This window comes from Microdochium trichocladiopsis (genome assembly GCF_020744255.1).
Source record: "Microdochium trichocladiopsis strain MPI-CAGE-CH-0230 chromosome Unknown B0I36scaffold_4, whole genome shotgun sequence".
NCBI classification, from domain to species: domain Eukaryota; kingdom Fungi; phylum Ascomycota; class Sordariomycetes; order Xylariales; family Microdochiaceae; genus Microdochium; species Microdochium trichocladiopsis.
Window position 1 is genome coordinate 3,605,029 of NW_025763547.1, and position 18,649 is coordinate 3,623,677.

General features: G+C 51.5%; 4 protein-coding genes across 4 annotated transcripts; 3 read left to right on the forward strand and 1 right to left on the reverse strand.

The window, feature by feature from the left end:
• Nucleotides 1–1,234: 1,234 nt before the first annotated feature.
• Nucleotides 1,235–5,387, forward strand: B0I36DRAFT_383533 (glycosyl hydrolase family 71-domain-containing protein; the record flags this gene model as incomplete). Its single annotated transcript, XM_046160965.1, has 12 exons — nt 1,235–1,312; nt 1,388–1,915; nt 2,003–3,213; nt 3,276–3,337; nt 3,412–3,468; nt 3,527–3,714; nt 3,784–4,061; nt 4,128–4,429; nt 4,510–4,523; nt 4,679–4,726; nt 4,823–5,047; nt 5,157–5,387. 12 exons carry the CDS (start codon nt 1,235–1,237, stop codon nt 5,184–5,186), a joined length of 3,021 nt encoding a protein of 1,006 aa, XP_046014568.1. The 3' UTR covers nt 5,187–5,387.
• A 2,486-nt stretch (nt 5,388–7,873) lies between these two features.
• B0I36DRAFT_241772 (uncharacterized protein) lies at nt 7,874–8,935 on the forward strand (the record flags this gene model as incomplete). The annotated part of the gene is made up of 2 exons (XM_046149861.1): nt 7,874–8,491; nt 8,582–8,935. The coding sequence occupies 2 exons, from the start codon at nt 7,874–7,876 to the stop codon at nt 8,933–8,935; spliced, it is 972 nt and encodes a 323-aa protein (XP_046014569.1).
• A 707-nt stretch (nt 8,936–9,642) lies between these two features.
• B0I36DRAFT_348750 (uncharacterized protein) lies at nt 9,643–10,840 on the reverse strand (the record flags this gene model as incomplete). The annotated part of the gene is made up of 4 exons (XM_046156719.1): nt 9,643–9,753; nt 10,055–10,205; nt 10,230–10,257; nt 10,807–10,840. 4 exons carry the CDS (start codon nt 10,838–10,840, stop codon nt 9,643–9,645), a joined length of 324 nt encoding a protein of 107 aa, XP_046014570.1.
• A 622-nt stretch (nt 10,841–11,462) lies between these two features.
• B0I36DRAFT_362372 (uncharacterized protein) lies at nt 11,463–12,168 on the forward strand (the record flags this gene model as incomplete). Its single annotated transcript, XM_046158648.1, has 3 exons — nt 11,463–11,806; nt 11,918–12,036; nt 12,113–12,168. 3 exons carry the CDS (start codon nt 11,463–11,465, stop codon nt 12,166–12,168), a joined length of 519 nt encoding a protein of 172 aa, XP_046014571.1.
• Between the last annotated feature and the right edge of the window lie 6,481 nt (nt 12,169–18,649).

Here is an 18,649-nt window from a genome sequence, read left to right on the forward strand (position 1 = left end):
CCTAAATAGGCAACCATTGGCAAAATCCAGCTGCCGTCTGCCCTCATGCGTCACCTTAGGGACAATGAACAGAGTTTGAACAGAGTTGCGTTATAGGCTTGGAGTGCGGCGGAATTTCGACGAAGCGAGGTGGAAGCTGCTTGACTTCGTTTGAGCACGTTCCTGGTCGGGGTGAACGAGCTGCAGAGGCATCTACGCAATAGAGGTCACCGAAGGGTGTGTGGGAGGGTACGCTAGGTGTGGCGACGGCGGCTCAGAGCGTGCTTCAACGAAGTCCAAGGTTGATCGCTGTTCTTGGAAAATCTTTTGGTCGTTATTTTCTGTTCAAGCACGGGGCTAGTGTACTTCGAGCCCCCGCCGTGGTGCGGTGAGATCTGAGGAGTAGGAAGGCAACCAAAGGGGCAATCCTCCCCGTGCATCCCCCGTGCCAACTAGGGTCCGGTGTATAGCGGCCAGACCAGCAATCACATGGATCGGGGACATGCCAGTGCTGTTAATGGTCTTCCGGCAAAGCTCACTTGCCGGTGGTCCCGGGAAAGCTTCCTATCGCTCACCGAGGCCCTTTACAGATCGTAATGGAAGCAGAACCGGTTGGGGGCTTCTACTCCGACGGGTTCTAGAAAGGATAAGACGAGAACTGTCATGCGCCTAATCAAGGACCCTAGAGCCTTCAGATCATGTGCCTTTGATCGGTCTAACAGCAGCTAAGCCCAGAATAGCTCGGAATCGCAAGCGGTGCTGCCCTATTGGGCCGTCACTCAGCCTTGCTCGCAGGGGCATAGAAAAGTACGTCGTAGGGAAAGTCCCTTGAATGCGACCCACTGGGGTCGAGTCCACCCAGCGGGGCCCTGCATGCTCGTAAGGACGCTCGCCTGCGCCATTGACGTTAGCTTGGGACAGCATATGGGGTCATGTCAGTTCACCGGCATGCTCGAACTGCCGACAGCAGTCAAGCCAGACAAGCATTCGCCAAGACCATCCTGATCAAGCCGCTTAGACGCCAACAGCCACCCCTGTGCCCTGCAAAAGGTTGCATCGTGATTGTGGCTAGTCATGCCGTTGAATGCCATGCTGAGCCGAGTCGACTCACCTTGCATTCGGAACGCCTTACGAGCAGTAGACACCCCGAGTATAAAGCAAATGCTGGAGTCGCCACCAACAGTCATTAGGTCAACGCAGGATCTGCACAGCCCTCGCTTTGTCAAGAGTCCGGTCATCATCGTCTCTTGCCGCGATGAAGCTGCTGCATCTGCTGGCCCCCATCCTGGCGGCCCGCCTCGTAGAGGCCAAGGCTGTTTTTGCCCACTACATGGTATGTCAAAGAAGCCTTGCAGCACTTGTCCTTTAGGTTTCCAAGCAAACCATGCAACTAACCGACTTGCCCTAGGTGGGCAACTGTGACCCTGCAACCTTTAGCGTGGCCGACTGGAAGACCGACATCGGCCTCGCCCAGGCCGCCCACATCGATGCCTTTGCCCTCAATATTGCCGCCAACTCGCCCTTCAACGACCAGTCCATCGCCAATGCCTTTGACGCGGCCGGTGCCCTCGGCTTCCACCTGTTCTTCTCCTTTGACTACGCGGGTGGCGGAGCCTGGCCCGCGAGCAGCGTAAAGTCCCTTCTCAACCAATACAAGGGCCATGGCGCCTACTACCTCTACAACGGCAAGCCCTTCGCTTCCACGTTTGAGGGTTGGCAGAACTCGGCAGACTGGGTCGACATCAGGGCGAGCACCAACGCATTTTTCATGCCCGACTGGTCCTCCAAGAGTGCCAAGGAAGCGCTTGAGTTAACCCCAGGCGTGACCGACGGGCTCTTTAGCTGGGCGGCGTGGCCCTATGGCGCCGACGACATGTACACGGTGGTGGACAATTCCTACACGACCTTTCTGAAGGGCGCGCCGTACATGATGCCTGTCTCGCCGTGGTTCTACACCAACTTGCCTGGGTTCAACAAGAACTGGCTCTGGCGCGGAGATGACTTGTGATACGACCGGTGGCAGCAGGTCCTCACCATCCAGCCCGAGTTTGTCGAGATTATCTCGTGGAACGACTTTGGCGAGTCCCACTACATCGGCCCGCTGTGGGAGTCGCAATACACCACCAACTTCGGCGCGGGAAACCCTCCTTACAACTACGCCAAGGACCATCCGCACGATAGCTGGCGCCAGCTGCTTCCGTTCTACATTGACATGTACAAGAACAACAACAGTGCCGTCGGCCAGGAGGCGGTAGTTGGCTGGTACCGCCCCATTGTCGGTAGTGCCTGCACCACTGGAGGGACTACGGCCAACACCATGAGCCAAGTGCAGTGCGAACAGGCCCCGGACACCGTCGTGCAAGACCGTGTTTTTGTCGATGCGCTGCTCGCAGGCGAAAAGCCAGGAACCGTGACCATCGGCGGTGTCTCCCAGGGCATCACGTGGGAGAACAAGCCGGTTGGCGGGATCGGCATCTACCACGGCAGTGTCCCCTTCAACGGCAACACGGGCCCGGTCACCGTGTCGGTCTCGGGGGTGGGCTCTTTCGACGGCCCGGCCATTACGACCAGCTGCACCAACAATATCCAGAACTACAACGCGTGGACTGGCTATGCCAAGGGCGCCGGCTCTGGTGCTACCCCATCCACACGGGTCGAGGACATGGTCTGCGTCCAGGGACGCGGCATTGGCAACTACAAGGGGCTTTGCGAGTTCACCTGTTCTTATGGATACTGCCCCCCCGTCTGCACATGCAGCCAGCTGGGAATCGCCCGTCCGCTCCCCGATCCTGTCAATGTCGACAGCTATCCGGTCGGCGGGCTGGATGTCACGTACGGCGGCCTCTGCAGCTTTGCTTGCAACCGGGGATACTGTCCTGCGGGCACGTGCACGCTCACCCAGGAGCCCCTCGGGCCGATTCCAGACGTGCCGCCCTTCCCACTGTGCTATCCACCGGATGACGCCCCAAAGCCCGATCAGGTGTGTATTGGCGGCAGCGGAGAGGGCGGCTACGCGGGACTCTGCGACTTCTCGTGCAACCACGGGTTCTGCCCCAGCCCGTGCAAGTGCCTGGCCTACGGCGATCCGATCCCTCCTCCAGCGAACACCGGCAACACGGGCTGTGGCTCGACTACAGACTTGTCCAATCTCTGTGCCTTTACCTGCCTGCACGGCTACTGCCCCTCGGGCGTATGCTTCTCTGCTCCAGGCGACTTTGTATGCCCCAGCACCGGGTAAGTTGGGTCTCAGAATTTGGTGGCGCGAGCCTGGCTTCAGCCTGCTAACAAGTTCTCAGTGGCCAATTCTTCCAAGTAGGAGGTGACAAGCAGCCGAATGCGAGCTGCAACGACATCAAAGGTCGGTATCTCACCGGCTACCTTCGTCACAATCAAATTGGCCTGCGGCTCGTGAAGGCTGACACATCATGACAGGGCAAATTGCGCAAGCCGCATACTACAATGCTGTGGACGCTGGAAACCAATACTCGAGTAAGGCAGAATGCTTCTGAAGACGCGAAACGCAGGGCTAACGAGCAACTCTGTCCAGAATGGTGGGGTTTGACGCCCGATGCATCAATGGAGGCGTTTGCCACTCCGTACGGCAATGGCCAGTCCATGATCTGCACGATCGCGGACCCCTGTAGCCGACCCAACTGCAACAGCCTCGACAACCCAGCCGAGCCCGGCACAGCCTGGCCTTACTTAGTCGAGCTGTCGGCGGCCAACTTCAACGCTGTAAGTTCTGCTTGCTTGGGGACACACACTCGCAGACCCTCCTCTGGAATCTGACAATGGCATCGCCAGTTCATGACGGCACACTTCAATGCTTTGACCGACGCTCGCGCGTCTTATGCGACCCTACAACAGGCGATAAACAGCAATTTCTGGTCGCAGCGCCCCGATGAAAATGTCCTGACCAAGGAAATCCTCAACGCGATGACCACGGCCCTGTTTCTGGGAATGTCCTGGGGCAAAGAACTGGGTGGCGCCTTCGCCTCGCTAATGAGCGGTGCGTCGTCGGCCTTCATGTTACAGATGAAAGCAAGTCAGGACCAGCTGGCGCAGCTGGCGAAGGAAGAGGTGTAAGTGAACCAATACGTCCTTCCAGAACGCGTGCACCAGAACTTGGACTGACTTGGATTCTCTAGTATCGCCAAGACTATGGTGGACGGCTTCAAGAACCAGATCGAAGATATATTCAACGGAATTATCAACAAGGGCATCTACATCTACACGGACGTAACCGGATCCCAATGGTTTATTTCATCATACTGGATGTTCGAAAACGGGCAATGGGTAGACCAGCGAAACATTCCGCTGCTCAGCGGCGAGGTATCCAACTTGGACCTGGCAAACTACTATTATTCAATAACCGCCGCGGCGGTGATGAACTACGCCTGGAAACAGCAGAACACCTACATCATGTGTCACCCAATGACCGAGGACGAGTGTAAGTAAACGCCCGCTCCATATTACCACCTGTCGCGTTCCGGGCTTCGCAAAAGACTGACACATCTCTGAATGCATTAGTCAACAACCTCAAGGTCAAGGCAGGCAGCAACGACTTCCGTCTGAAACTTTATTATGACGGCAAGGGTTGCTATATGCAAGCGTGAGTCACATATCTAACTTGCAGCTTTGTCCGGCATGAGACACGCATACTGACTCGACTGCCTTAACAAGTGTGGATGGGTCAAAGGTTCTCGGCATTAAGACTGTTCAGCCAGTCAACCCACATGGCTGGGGTGTAAGTTTGAGTTTCGCATTTCCGCCATCATATTACCTGGTCAGGCTATAAAGGGGCACGCAACGATCGCTAACGAATTCTTTCCCCACCGCATAGAGCCTCCAATCCTCCGACTTCCCCTGGAGCGTCTGGGATGTCATCAAAGGCAGCGTGGACGCCTTCAATGCGGGCGGTTTCTTATACGATCCCGGTAACGTGGAGGTGGCGGGCGTCGGCTCCGGCTCCACCCAGCCGCGATACGACCTGCCGACAGTCTTCAACATCCCAATCTGCATGATCGCCCCCAAATTTGGCACTTACACCGCGAAAGAATTCGTTAAGGTCTTAAACGAACCTAATAACGGCAATCAATATCCAAGGTTAGAATGCTCAGGACTTGCATCCCTCTTGCTCTTTATGAATAAGAACCATAGGACTAATTTTGCTATAGCTTCTGCTACTGCTTGGACGCGAAAGATAAGAACGAAAAAAAAATTAGTGATTCAATCCCTATTTTCCAGTATAGCAAGAGTTGTTGAGTAGTATAGTAGATACCAGCTAGGCTACATTATATAGTAATTTCTGGACCGAGTATATAGCTGGCCAGCTAAATATGGTCTGCTTTATGTTGAGTACGGCGTAATTTAGAAGGCGCGCTGCCTAAAGTTAACCTTGGTGAGGCAAACTATAGCTTGAATGATTGTTAGAAACCTTCACCGGCCAAATTTGCAGAAGAAGTTTACCTAGTCTCGTGCTGTAGCCTCAAAGAGTTAATTATCGATGATTGATTTCGGTAAAGACTGTCTGATAGGAAAGAAGTTATGGAAAAGTTGCAAAAACAAACACTAACACCAACCTCATCGGCCGATGAGAAAACACAAGATTAACAACAAGAGACAAAACCCACAACTATTACCCTCTGTAAGTAAGCACCACCCCTAGTCTAGGCATTCTTTCCGTATGTATCCAAAACCGAACAAGACCTATTCTGCCTTCCAGAAACCTGTCCCGGCAATCTATCGCATACGCGATGATCGAGTTGGAATATCCCCAATGGCGAGATTCAAAGTTTGGGATACCTGTGGCACCCGCGGCACCTCAAGGCGCCATCTTTGCTTGTGCTGTTTGAGCTGTGGAGGCAGTATGTGATTTGCGGCGTGAGGATGCGTTGTGAACTACTTTCAGGTTATAATTATGAGAATAGACCTCGCGCCTTCTTATAGACCCTTCGGCTCCTGTCTGCCGGATCACTTTGGATGAGAGATAAAGGAATTTTCTCGACGCATTCTCAAGGCTACCAACCGTTCCCTACCATCGACCATCAGACAAAGAAGCTTTATCACTGTACTCTCAAAATACCAACCCATTATCTAATGTCGAGAACCAGGCAAAGAGGAGTTCTGAATGCATTCGCTAAGCTGCCCAACGTACCGTAGATACCATGTGATAGTGATGACAGACGACTCGAGACAGGAATGAACGTAAAGAGAAAGACGGATGCCGGGTTCAGAAGGCATGCTAAAGATTTGTGCTGCTCACAGTACAGGAATGCTGATGTGCCCCACAAATCTTTCATTGAATAAAGATGTCAGCTCTACTATGAACAAGCATGAGCCTGCACACCAGTCGAGCCTCAGCGCCCGGCGGTGATTCTCGCAATTGTATGTGCGCCACTTCAACCACCACACATCGGAATGGATTATCCTCTTGCCTGCAATTGTCTGACGCCCCTTGATGGACGTCGCATTCGGAGCTCCAGACGGGACATCTCTTTATGTAAAACGCGATCTATCGATCTGCCAAGGCGGGCACTTGCATGCCGTCCAGAGATGGTCGAAACTGACTGCAAGGGTGTGCGGAGGATCCTGTAGAGCGTGGACACGTTTTCGGGCATGCCGAGCTAAACCAACATAAAAGGTGACGCATTTCGTGTTAGGGGGCCGCACAAACGCGCAGTTTTGTGAGTTCCACACCTCGCATGCTTGCTCAGGTGTTGTTGGTCGATCAAGTCACATGCGCTAAGCATGCATGTTGGCTGCACCTAAGCGCCCATGGGGCATCAGCAAAGAGTTGTTGCATGGCACAGGGCGGCTTTGACCTGGGCTGTGCTGGGGCGCGGTACATAACAGTACGCTGCCCAACGCGGCCCTTTGTCAGTTTTCCGTTTACAACCACCCGAGTGACCTTACTCCAACATCTTTCTATCAAATGCCCCGACATCTTCGAAATGGCAGGTACAATGGCGAATCCCTCCCCATCCAACATGTTGGCAAACATCGACGATGAAATTCTTGAGGATTTCAAGGCGAAATTCCTATCGGTTCTTGGTGCTTCCACGGGGACGCGACCAACGCCGAAACGCCACTTACAACGAGGCATTGACGACGGGCTAGCAATCGGCATGTCGCGGGTGCCCAGCCCGGAACACGACTTCAGGCGGGGAGGGGTTGGAATCCCATGGTCGAGCACTTGGTCTGCTTGTCTCCGGCTCCCCATCGCAACAAAGGACGATCCGTGGGATGACGAGACCTCTGGCGGAACACTTTCGGTCCAGTTCGCGCACAAAAAATACAACAATGCTACCGACATCGCTCTCCGCCAGGCCGCCGATGCTATCCACGAGGCATGGCCTGACGCAACCACAGGCCAGCACAAACGTCACATCAAATTATTCCGCCACATGCCTGTTCAAGCTCCGCCCCTGACGCTCGACCATATCTCGGCGATGGAGCCACTGGTTAGCTGGCTTGCATCACAGAGTTTACTCCCCGGAGAAAGCGTTCAAGTGGGGTTCCTAACCCGTAGCCCGGAGGGCAATCTAAATCGATTGCGCGGTGATCATGTTAGTTGGATAATGGTTGTAATGGTGTGCCGACTTCGATATGGGCTAACAGGACGTGCATATTTACCTAGCAACTCGTCTTTCCACATTTGGGGTTCAACGAGGTTGAAACGCCATGGAAGAGCGACTCGGACATCGGACCAAACCCTGCCGCGGTTGGGCCTCGCTGCGGGCAAATATGGTGAGTTGATACTAATATTGCCGTCTTTACCATTCCGCTGGCTGCGGGGCCCGGTCCAGTCTTCGAATACTAACTGGTCATCGTGTGCAGGAGCTTTGGCCCTTCAGACGCAGGGGTGATCTCATTTCCAGTCATTGCGGCCACGATGCTCCTTATATATGATCCCGACAAACAAGGTATCGACCCAGAGACGCTGAACCAGTATCCAGACGCCGACCTCTCATGGTGCTTTGATTTCCTCCATGCACATGCTAGGCTCAAAGGCCCCGATGAGAAAGAGCTGCCCGGGATATCAGAGAGTCATTCTTGGTCGCTCGAGAGCTACGGAGGCTTTTCTCTGTGTATGCATTTCACTTTGCACAGATTTTATCAGCTGAGTGAACATACTCCAACTCTACAAGAACATCCCCTCGCAGCTGGCCTGCAGTGTAGCAGGCGCCAGATACACACTCACTTCGCCGGCACGTTCTACGAGGACCGGACTACAATCGTGATCAGAATGGTCACGACAAGAGACAATCACGGGAGAGCCAAGGATCCTGCAACTACAGAAGGATTTGAGGTTGTCGGCTTCACTCTCGATGACGGCTGGGGTCGTGGATACCGATGGGAAAATGGAGACTGGAGCGATAAGAGTCTTGTCTGTCCCGACGAGGCTCGCGGTGTAGCCGTGTTTCAACACCTGCTGTGGAAAAGATTCATCGATTGGCAAGAATCATGGCAAACTCTGTTACATCGTTTGAGAACCACCATGGACATTGATGTAAGCCCCACTGACGATAATCAACTCCGCCCACTCTGCCCAGCGCATCCTATAAGAAGTCTTGCTTGTCATACTTACGCAGCCCTAAAGGACCACCATCTAGCCAGCGATAGCAAGATACTCGACAGCCTAATGCGGGACGACGACGCATCCACGAAGTCCAAACAATATTTCACAACCATCAAGTTGATGAGGACTTTCAGAAAACATATGGCGGCCACACCCCCGGACCTTGCAGACATGAGGGAGCACTGGACTCGGACATTCCCAGGGCATACTTCAGCTATCCCCAGCCGTTTTAGTTCAGATACACAGCAAGCCCTGAACAAGAACTGGGACCACCTGGAGGCACACCTGGGCGAATTACACCATAATCTGGAAAAGCTTAGCCGTGAGATAGAGGCAGAGGCAAGAGAGGCTTGGCGTGATGTAAGTGTCAGATAGAAATCGACTAACTATGCATCCCTGTCGTTCCCGAGTTGTCAAGTACGAGTCCTATCATGCCACAGCCTTGAGCCCCTTCTGAGCCCTTGAGCATTACTGACCGTCTGCCTCCACAAACGACAGATGACAAGCATGGCTAGGCAGGGCAATATGGGAGTTACAGTACAGATGGATGGGGGTGTACATCTGCAACAGAGTATGGTGTTCGCGGCGAGCTTTGCTGTATTGTGTTTTGCTATGCTAAGGGCGTTCAACGGCACTGGGTACTGGACACAGAACCACTGACGAGGCCGGGTGTGATTTCGATTTCTCATCCAATTCCGGGATTACCAACCTCGCCGTTCGACCAAGTGGACGATAAGATGGCATATGAAGGCACTTGGTCCTCGGAAAGGTCTTGGTCACGGAGTCTGGTCGCATTGGCAAGAAGCATTATAGTCTCTGTAATTTCCAAGATTCACTCTGTTATGCACGGACAAGCTGAAATATATAGAGAACATGCCAGAAACCATTCGCAGCTCATCACTATACACGATAGTGGGGAAAAGCCTCTGGTCAAGCACTAATAATGCCGAAAAAAGGTGGGAATGGTCGTGGACGGGGCAATTCTGATAGACCACCCAGCCTTCCTCCTGTGTCCGAGTTGCAACCAGCTCTACCAGTCAATTGTCGAGTTAAGGCGACGCGACCACCCGTTTAATCAAGGGCTAGGGTATATCCGTTACGTCGGATATTTTCGAGTAGTAGAGGAGAGAGCTAGCAGCGATGGCGATAACCGCCGTGAGGGCGATGCCAGTAGCTGCGGAAGTGTCGAGATGCTCCATGACGCGGACCGAGTATTGATATAGAGTCACGAGATCTGTGGCGGGTAGTGGAACTGTATCAAGAACTTGAATCGCTAGCGTCGGTTACCACGGCCTTGTGCGTGAGTTTGTGCGGGGTCGTCTTTGTCATCATTAACGACATTGACTCAGGCACAAACTCGAAGCTTTTTCCGCGAGCCAAATATACTCTGATTGACAAACGAGCAGCGACCAGTAGAAGAAACCTTGCTTTTGATCATTGCGATACGCCGCGTCTCTGCCGCCGGTCTATGTGTATTGAGCTTACAAAACTTACCTTAAACCGTTGGTGGTCTTCCACACGTTGCGTATGAATCCGATTAATGGCAATGGTGGGCCTCAATGGAGATTCTGCGATGACCCACGAGAAGGTCCATCGCGAGGGCTGCATCGCTAAAAGTGCACTCTTCGGGCCCATAGCACCGTCACTGTGTCAAGCATTGAGCATTTACCATGCAGTGCCCGAGATCTCTGCGAAACCTACCAACACATGTAGTAGAGCTGTCAAGCACGCATGTTCGTCCCTATTGGACCAGCACATGACAAAAGCGTTGATGCTATCCTGCGCAATATGTTTTCAGACGGCATCGCGGGAGCATTATTAAAGAAGAACAACGTTTGACGATTAGCTGTCTCCATCTGCTTATGGTAGGTAGCAGTGTGATCGTGTCTTGCTGCCATTAGGCGGACGTTCTGTTCGAGTTTCTAACACACGTCGCAGAAGATTACTTGAAAAATACTAACACCGTCGTATTTTGCATGCTCCATCCATCCTATTTCGTTAAGGACACGGGCTACATCTCTGGAACGTAGAAAGGTCAGGTCATGTCTTGCAGCTAGAAGTGAGAACTAACTAATAGCTCTATCGCAGAATGCGGCTCACGACGATCGTGATAATTTGCTGCGGGGTTTTCAATGTCAGGTGCGTTTCCGTCCAGCGGACACCTTTCCAGGCATGTGCTCAGGTTTTGCTCGAAGGACCATCGGGATACTACTGCCGGCAGGTAGCCTACTCCCAAATCATCTTACTATGGTTCCACGCCAAATGTTGAGCACATTTCATGTACTTGACAAACTCCCAATTTGCCAAGCATGCAGGCTCATATACCTTGCACACGCATACTAGCATACTTGAGCAAAGAAATTTTGCATTTGTATTAGCTCTACATAGAGAAACCTCAAGTGAAGGTCATTTGCTTGGGTTCCCCCTGTCTGCCAGGAGGATTCGATGCATAGGTAAAAGTTAGGCATACAACTACAGTAGTGGCTGGATAGGTGCACGGCATTATCTAGATGACAGGGACTCGGCTCCTTCTCGGCGGCGGATCTGGATCCCAGCTAGCCAAGCCCTACCAACCCCAATGGGCGTTTCCCATGTGCCCAATTCCTATCTCCCACCGCCACTATTGGGAGATGATGCTCGTAAGGAATCCCTGTACAGCTCTCATTGAGGAACACATGGCTATTGGGCTTCGAGGTCTAGGCTTCTAGGTGGGCCAGTTCATTGTAGACTAGCTTGGCGATTGCAGGTGTTGCGGCGGTGGGACAAGGAACATAGCCCAAACCCAGACATGACAAACTATATAAGTCCTCGATACCCACGATTGAAACTGACTTCTACTCTACTATCGTCTGCATTATAGTGAAATCCGCACCTCCCACCCTCTATAATACTATTCCTCATTATGCAGTTCAAAACCGCTACTATCGTTGCCTTCGCGGCTTCGCTCGGCGGTAACGTCTTCGCCAGTGCGGCTCCGGTTGCCGACGTCGCTGTTCCTGAAACGCCGACCAGCACGAGCCTGGAGATCCGCGAGATACTGGCAGACAAGACTGTTTCGCTGGGTAAGCGTGACGGTGGTTTTCTAGGCTCCTGCAAAGCTTCGACTGTAGGATTCGACATCTGGGATAAGGGTAAAACCTGGCTCATTGCCGAATGCCGAACCCTTGATGGCGCGTGGCGCTCGTCGAAGCTCAACATGAACCGGTGCTTTGTCAACGACAATGGGTACCTGCAGTTCCGCCAAAAGTATAGTAAAACCCCTCTTTTCAATCGTCTTACTTGGGTTTCCCCTCTTTCGCAACTGTAACACTAGCGAAGAAACCAGCTTATAATCGAATTACTTACCGACGACAACAGTGGAGGGTATGGGGGCTCGTGTGACGTCGCTGGCAGCTATATTACTGCGGATATGTGGTTAGGTATTCGCTGCAAGAACGTGCAGGGAGAATTGATGCCGAGCCGGGAATACAGCCTCAGTAAGTCATTATTGCAAATCCTTGATAAGTAGAAAACCTAGTCTTGAAGCGGCAGTGAGCTAACCGGGATTTATAGATGCTTTCATCACCAATGCTTCTGGCCAGCTAATGTGCTTTGGTGGCAGCACCTGATCAGAGGGCCACGCCTAGGTAATGCGCGAAAGGCTCGGCACCGGCTTGGAATCAAATTGGTGCCTATATTTGTCCGACTATTCGCAGCGGCCTCTTCTGTCTATAAGAAGATTTTCGATAAAGCTGCGGTAGTACTTTCCTGGAACGGCTTTTTGCGAATGGTCCCCCGCCCTCTATATATACCGATGATAATATTAAGCGATGTTGAGTAACGTAATCCACAAGCGACCCGCCCACACAAGCGACCCGCCCACCCTCTACGCACTCGTATGATAATATATAAGTCAAATTAACCATAACGCCTTAAATCAATTGAAACTATGAGGAATCCTCTTCTTCAGAGGCAGATACAACTTTCTGACACGTACGAGCATTATGGCCAGGCTCGCCGCAGACGCCACATCGTCGCGCGCGCGTTTCGGGCCTCCTCGTACGACCACTATTCTGACTCGTTTCCGCCATTAACTGCTGCGTCGCATCGATTTGAGCCTTCAAATCCTTTGCCTGATCAATCGTGAGGGACCCTCCTTTCTGTAGCTGCTTTCTTTTCGTACGACGACGGCGGCTGAGGCGGTCGTTTGCATCTCGAAGTTCGGCGATATCATGGCGCATAAGGTCCTGCTCGTGTGCCATCATCGCCATCCCTTTATGAAGCTGCTTAAGGCTTACGACTATAGACGACGGTGAGCTATTCTGGTGTCGTACGATGCGATTTTTGAGATACTCCGTCTGCGATTCGGCCTCAATCGGGTTATTCGGCGTCTTTGAGACCCAGGGGGGTGGTAGTCCAGCAGAACCTGGTGGTGTCGGCGTACGAAGCTTTATATCTAGCTGTGAAATTACATAGTCCGGGTCGTACGGTACTAGGCCTGTCGCTCTAAAGCCTGCCTGGATGTTTGATTTGGTCATTGCAGTGTCGTACGCCTTATAAAAGGCTGGGAGGAAGTCCTCCTTTGAAACGTGGGTTACGTGCGCCCGCATTAGACCTTCGATTTCTTTACCGTACGCCCGTTTCAGAGGTCCAAAACACCCAACATCGAGAGGCTGGAGCTTATGCGACGAATGAGCAGGCATACAGAGCGTGACAATATTCTGTTCCTTGCAGTAGAGCTCGAAATCGACGGAATGGTGGCTCTCGTGGCCGTCGAGGATAAGGAGGCGGTGGGTACCCTTCGTACGACTCTTTGTATGGAAATCAAAGTGTTTTACCCATTCTAGGCCTCTCTCGTTCGTCGTCCAACCGTTTTCTGAAAGCGCGATTACCCAGTTGGCCGGTAGAGGGCTATTCGCGGTCCAGGAGTCGAGGTGGACCTTCCCGGCGAAGATAATGTACGGCGGGATTGAATAGCCGTACGACGCGATACCCTGGATTACTGTAACCCATTCCAGATTGCCTTGTTGTACGGCTCTTGGCCTCCCGCGTCGATCGGAGGTCGTAACGACAGTTTCGGCGGAGATTTTACCCATCGCGAAGCCCGTTTCGTCGAAGTTGTAGATATCGTCATCGTGGATCCCGTATTTCGCGATTATGTTTTGTACGAGCTCAAACCACGCGCGATACGCGTCTGGATCTTCGCAGAGGACTCTCTGGTAGTCGATTCTTCGATTAAAACGCGTACGGAGCTCTGATCGTCGTCGTACGAAGTTTGAGGCCCAGTTCGTTCCGACGCGTGGCGCGTCGCGCACGCGGAGGAGTCGATCCGCCATTTCTCGAACACCACCTAACCGCGGTGGAAACGATCGCGAATCTAGGTCGATTATATATCGTACGATACTGTCCTCTTCGTACGAGGTCAATTTCTGGCAAGGTGGTCGGATATCTTGTTGCGCAGGTCGGCCGTGTTGTCGACGTTGGAGGGTTGAGAAGGATACATTATAGATCTGTGCAGCCTTTCGTACGCTCAATTCTGGGTTCGATTGAAGCGCATTTAGCGCGAGAACTAAATCGCTTTTATTTGATTGTCGTACCATAATTATTGGTGGAGAAAAGGGGGAAAGAAGACAGCCTGTACGAAAGTGGCGGGGGACTGATTCATCCACTTGTGTGATTCACCCACTTGTGGATTACGTTAATAGTTAAGTTAATACAAACCTTCACATCATCGACTATAGAAGGCTTCTTTCTGTCTTGCGCTTGAACATAAACAAAGGGTTGCACCTCGCCAAGTTTAGTACTTCCGTACACTTTGCTGCTCATAGTTGACCCGCGTGGTCGTCGTACTTCTCAGCAGAGAGCCCCAGTAGAGATATGCGTCTACGTCTGTCCCTATTCGTTTATTACCAATCTAGCTGGCCCGATTCTGTTCTTTCTTCTTAACTCGCGCGCATCCCTGTTCTTACCACTTACAGCGCGTTCGCAAGCTATTACATCCAGCGAAGAACGCCACTCCTCTTTCGCTTCTAAGTAGCTCCATAATCCAGGGTCCCCGGGCGCTACCATCCAGAATGTACCCACACCTGCGGAGCCATTTCCGCATCTAAGCGTGGCCGTGCATAAAGCCTAACCACCGAAAGCCATATACGGCGCCTGATGTAGAGCCGTGCTTAACATAGTGCTAGGAGACCAATAGATGCCCTCATCAGCATGCGAAAAGCTTAGTCGATAACATATTATCATTAGTCGGCGCAAGTATTAGTGAATGTTTACGCTGACCAAGCCTGGCACGTTCACTTCAATCCCCTTAGGCTGGACCATCGGCCAGAAATGGAGCTACAAACAAGTAACAATATATTCAGCGAGACAGATTTTTCTTAGGGGGGAAAAGATGCAGGCACGACCGGACTGTTGGCTAGCCCAACGCTTATTAGCATTGAACCCCCGAAGCCCTTCCCAAGCAGCGCCCCAGTGCTCGACGTCGCAGAGCAGACTATAAGTTAATAGCTATCCTCGGTTAATCCCTATTGTCCAGACCATACCCACAGGGTCCACGTGCTCCATATTCCCCAAGATTGTCGCGCCGAGGCAGCCCTGCACCTCAGAGTGCGGTTGGCACGGCCTAGCGCGAGACCTGTAAGAAGCTCCAAAGGCAGGCTTCCTGTTTAGCTAATGTCTGCTGCCTACAGTGCAGTGGCGGGAACACGATTAATTACACACGCCTGGACCTAAACGCTACAGTCGCATTCGACATCGGTGTCCGTGTAGGTCATGCAAAAATAGTTCTGCGCACGGGCACCCTGGTCTTAGCACTCCACATTAATCGGTGGAGAGGTAGATACCTCTGCGAGAAGGTAGGGTAAACGACAGCCAATTCGTGCTCCATAGTCAGTAATAGCCTGACGCAGCTCCTCGCTTATTGCATAGATAGAGGCATTACATTATAATAAAAAACACGATGCTGCAACAAATAAAGGTTTACAACCAAATATTTCCACACGTATTTGATCCTGTCGGCTGGCCGAACTTAGAAGCTATCGCTTATACCGCGAGCTTCTACAATCTCTCAAGTGCTCATAGCCATATCAATCTCGACTTCGATCGGCCCTCTTTATAGCGAAGATATAGCATAGTTAGCTTTCTGATACTCTACTGAGACTCTGCTCGCCGAACTGCGTGGTGAACGAGTAACACATACTCGGTCGATATGTTAGCAGGAAACGCGAGTCCGCAGTACCGTGACAATATAGGCTATACAGTGTATAGGCTACAAGGAGCGCTCGCAACAGCCAACTCTTCATTAATAGCGTTTAACCTCCGCAGGGAAACAAAGCAGCTTTCGGCAAAAAGCGAATAAAGTCAGGATACAGATAACGACACCGGACCTATAGTTATTCACGGGACAGATTGCGGTCAGAGGGGCCTCCGTCCGTTTGTACCCGGAACCGCACAGGGATCAACCATCGTCGAGCTTCCCGTATCGTCAAATTACCGGACTCCTTCGACGGAAGCCATACTCAGCTGCTTCAGATTAGTGAGAATAGGACTGCGGGAGCTCCTAAGTGCTAGAACAGAAGCTAGATAACTCATCTATATGTGGGTCCAATGCCTTATATAGCTACCCTATAGAGGCACAGTAGCTCTATGCCTGGCCTCAACGATGGAATGGCCACGTGGGCATTGCCTTACGCGACACAACTCACATCACCGCAACCGATCACGATACCATCCGACACCTATGCAGATCCGTGGCAAAACGACTACGAATAGCTAGTCCACGAGCTCGATAACTACGAAAGCCCACAAATCCCGGCGGCGAGACCTGCGAACAATAGTCAAGGATTCCCCGAGACTCCGTCAATCGAAAGCCAGACCTCGGTAACCAGCAAACTACCCCTAATTCGACTGGAGAACTAGGTTAAGGGGAAATCTTATAATAATCCGCCTACTTGTATACATTACTCGATCGAATGGAAATTAATAGTAGATGGCAGAGTCGTCCCTAGCTCCAAGGATAGCGAGCAAAACCTAGTTCTCGTCCCGGGCAACTACTAGGAGAAGACCCTACGAAGTAAACTCGATAAATTATCAATAAAGAAGCTAGCCTCAAATCGATCATATCGACCAGACGACACCACCGTTGTAGTCCATATACAGGATCGATCGAAGAGAGACTTTATTAAAAGATTCAACGAACTAGACATCGAATAGCCGATTTTGGAACAGCAACTTCTCCTCTAGAGCAACCTGTTTCGTGCTGGACAGCGGTTGAGGATCGAGATCATATTCAACTACATCCAAACAAGTAGAGGCGCTAGTATAACAACCAAGCGTAGGACCAAACGAGGCTTCGCGTCTACTTCAGAACATATGCTCGCCCAACGTGACATGCACATTACTGCCGAGGAAGGCTCTAGTAGGCAGCCATCAATTTGCCAATAGGTATACGCAACCTTTCGCTATCCGGGTCCACCCTACTACGTCGGGCCATACTGCTAGTAAGACAGGGACACCAAGAAACGATATCGCTTAAGAACACACCATTTCAAAGCACTAATCGAGCATGTTAAGCAGGGTAGCACTTTACTTAACCATAACGATATTCCTAACAGCCTCCGTGAGCAGTTGTTTACCGAGGACCAGCTACGTTTAGAAGAACAGCAGCGGAAACCAACGTCTCGAGCCAGTTACCCACCGATTAACATCACAAATATCATACCAAATGCTAGACTCTCCTGCTCCAGAATCCGTGGCTGCTTCTACAACAGCATCAACGTCTGTCAGCAGACCATTACCGTCTGCCGCTTCTCTTAAGATACCTGGCCACGAGACATCGCAATGAAGGACTATTACAACTAGCATTATCTTGCAAGTGGAACACCTATCCATTAAGCAGGAGTTCCAGAACATCTACCTCGTCATAATGGAACATTGCCTCGATCTTAAGCAAGTCTTTAAGGATTAAGACCCGGGCTTTTTTATAGAGAAGGGAGTGAAGATCGGAGTCGCCCAACGTTTTATCCGCGACATTAGTAAATGGGTCGCGCTGCGTAGTAAATAGTGATAGGGCTTAAATGTTTTATAGCACGTTTTCATAGTTTCTCAATTGTAATACCTACATTCTAAAAATAGCCTTTCGCGCTCGCCTTCCTCGCACCCACTGTCTGCACGCACCACTCGAGAAATCCAGCGAAGTCCTCTTCTTTCCGCCAGTGTCTTTTAATAAAGCGCTTCAACTCTGCAAAAAATTCCTCAATCGGGTTAAAGTCCAGTAAATATAGCGGCAAATACACTAGCTTTACGCCAGCGTCCCTACATAGCTCATAAATCCTATCAGAGTAGTGAAAAGATACATTGTCTATAACGAGTACGGATCTTGGCTCCGGCCATTTACCACAGTGCGGAAGCAGTCTCTCGAGAAAGTCTTCGAAGACTTGCGCATCAGTCGAACCTTGGAAAATCTAAGAGAAGACCACTCCATGTTATAAATAGGCTAGAAGAATTTGATATCTCTACTCTCGGTAAAAACATACAACTTCTACGGGGGGCGTGCCCATTAGCGACCAGCCAGTCCGTCGAAACCCAGCTCTTCTGTCACAGCCTGACTTATCGGTAAATACCAAATAGTAAGATAAGAATGCGGACAGGTTATAGAGATAAAAATCACGTAGGTCTGCGTTCTGCTCCTCGGCGATTCGACGAATCACTTTTTTAGTCCATCCTTCCGCTCGTAATGCACGACCGATACTAGCGCAACGCCCCACTTATTAGGTCCGTCATTCTGCCGCACCTCCATAAGAGGTGCTGCGCAGCCAAATGCACCATTTTGACCATGTTGGCGATAACTTCATCGATTTGCACCTAAAAGCGCCTTATATAGCGTACAGGCCTGCCTGTTTCGTACACATGATAAGGTCCAGTACCCTCCTTTTCATCGTCGAGGCGCCATTTCGTCGCAGTCTTGCATGCATCCTCACAAACCTTCAGCCACTTCCTATGCTCCTTTTCGTCAGCGCGGGTAACGACGCGGCGTGCCGCCTCAACCCCATCAGCTTCCTTCCTTTTAATCATTGCAGGGCCTTCTCCGACGACCAGGAGACCTCCGGA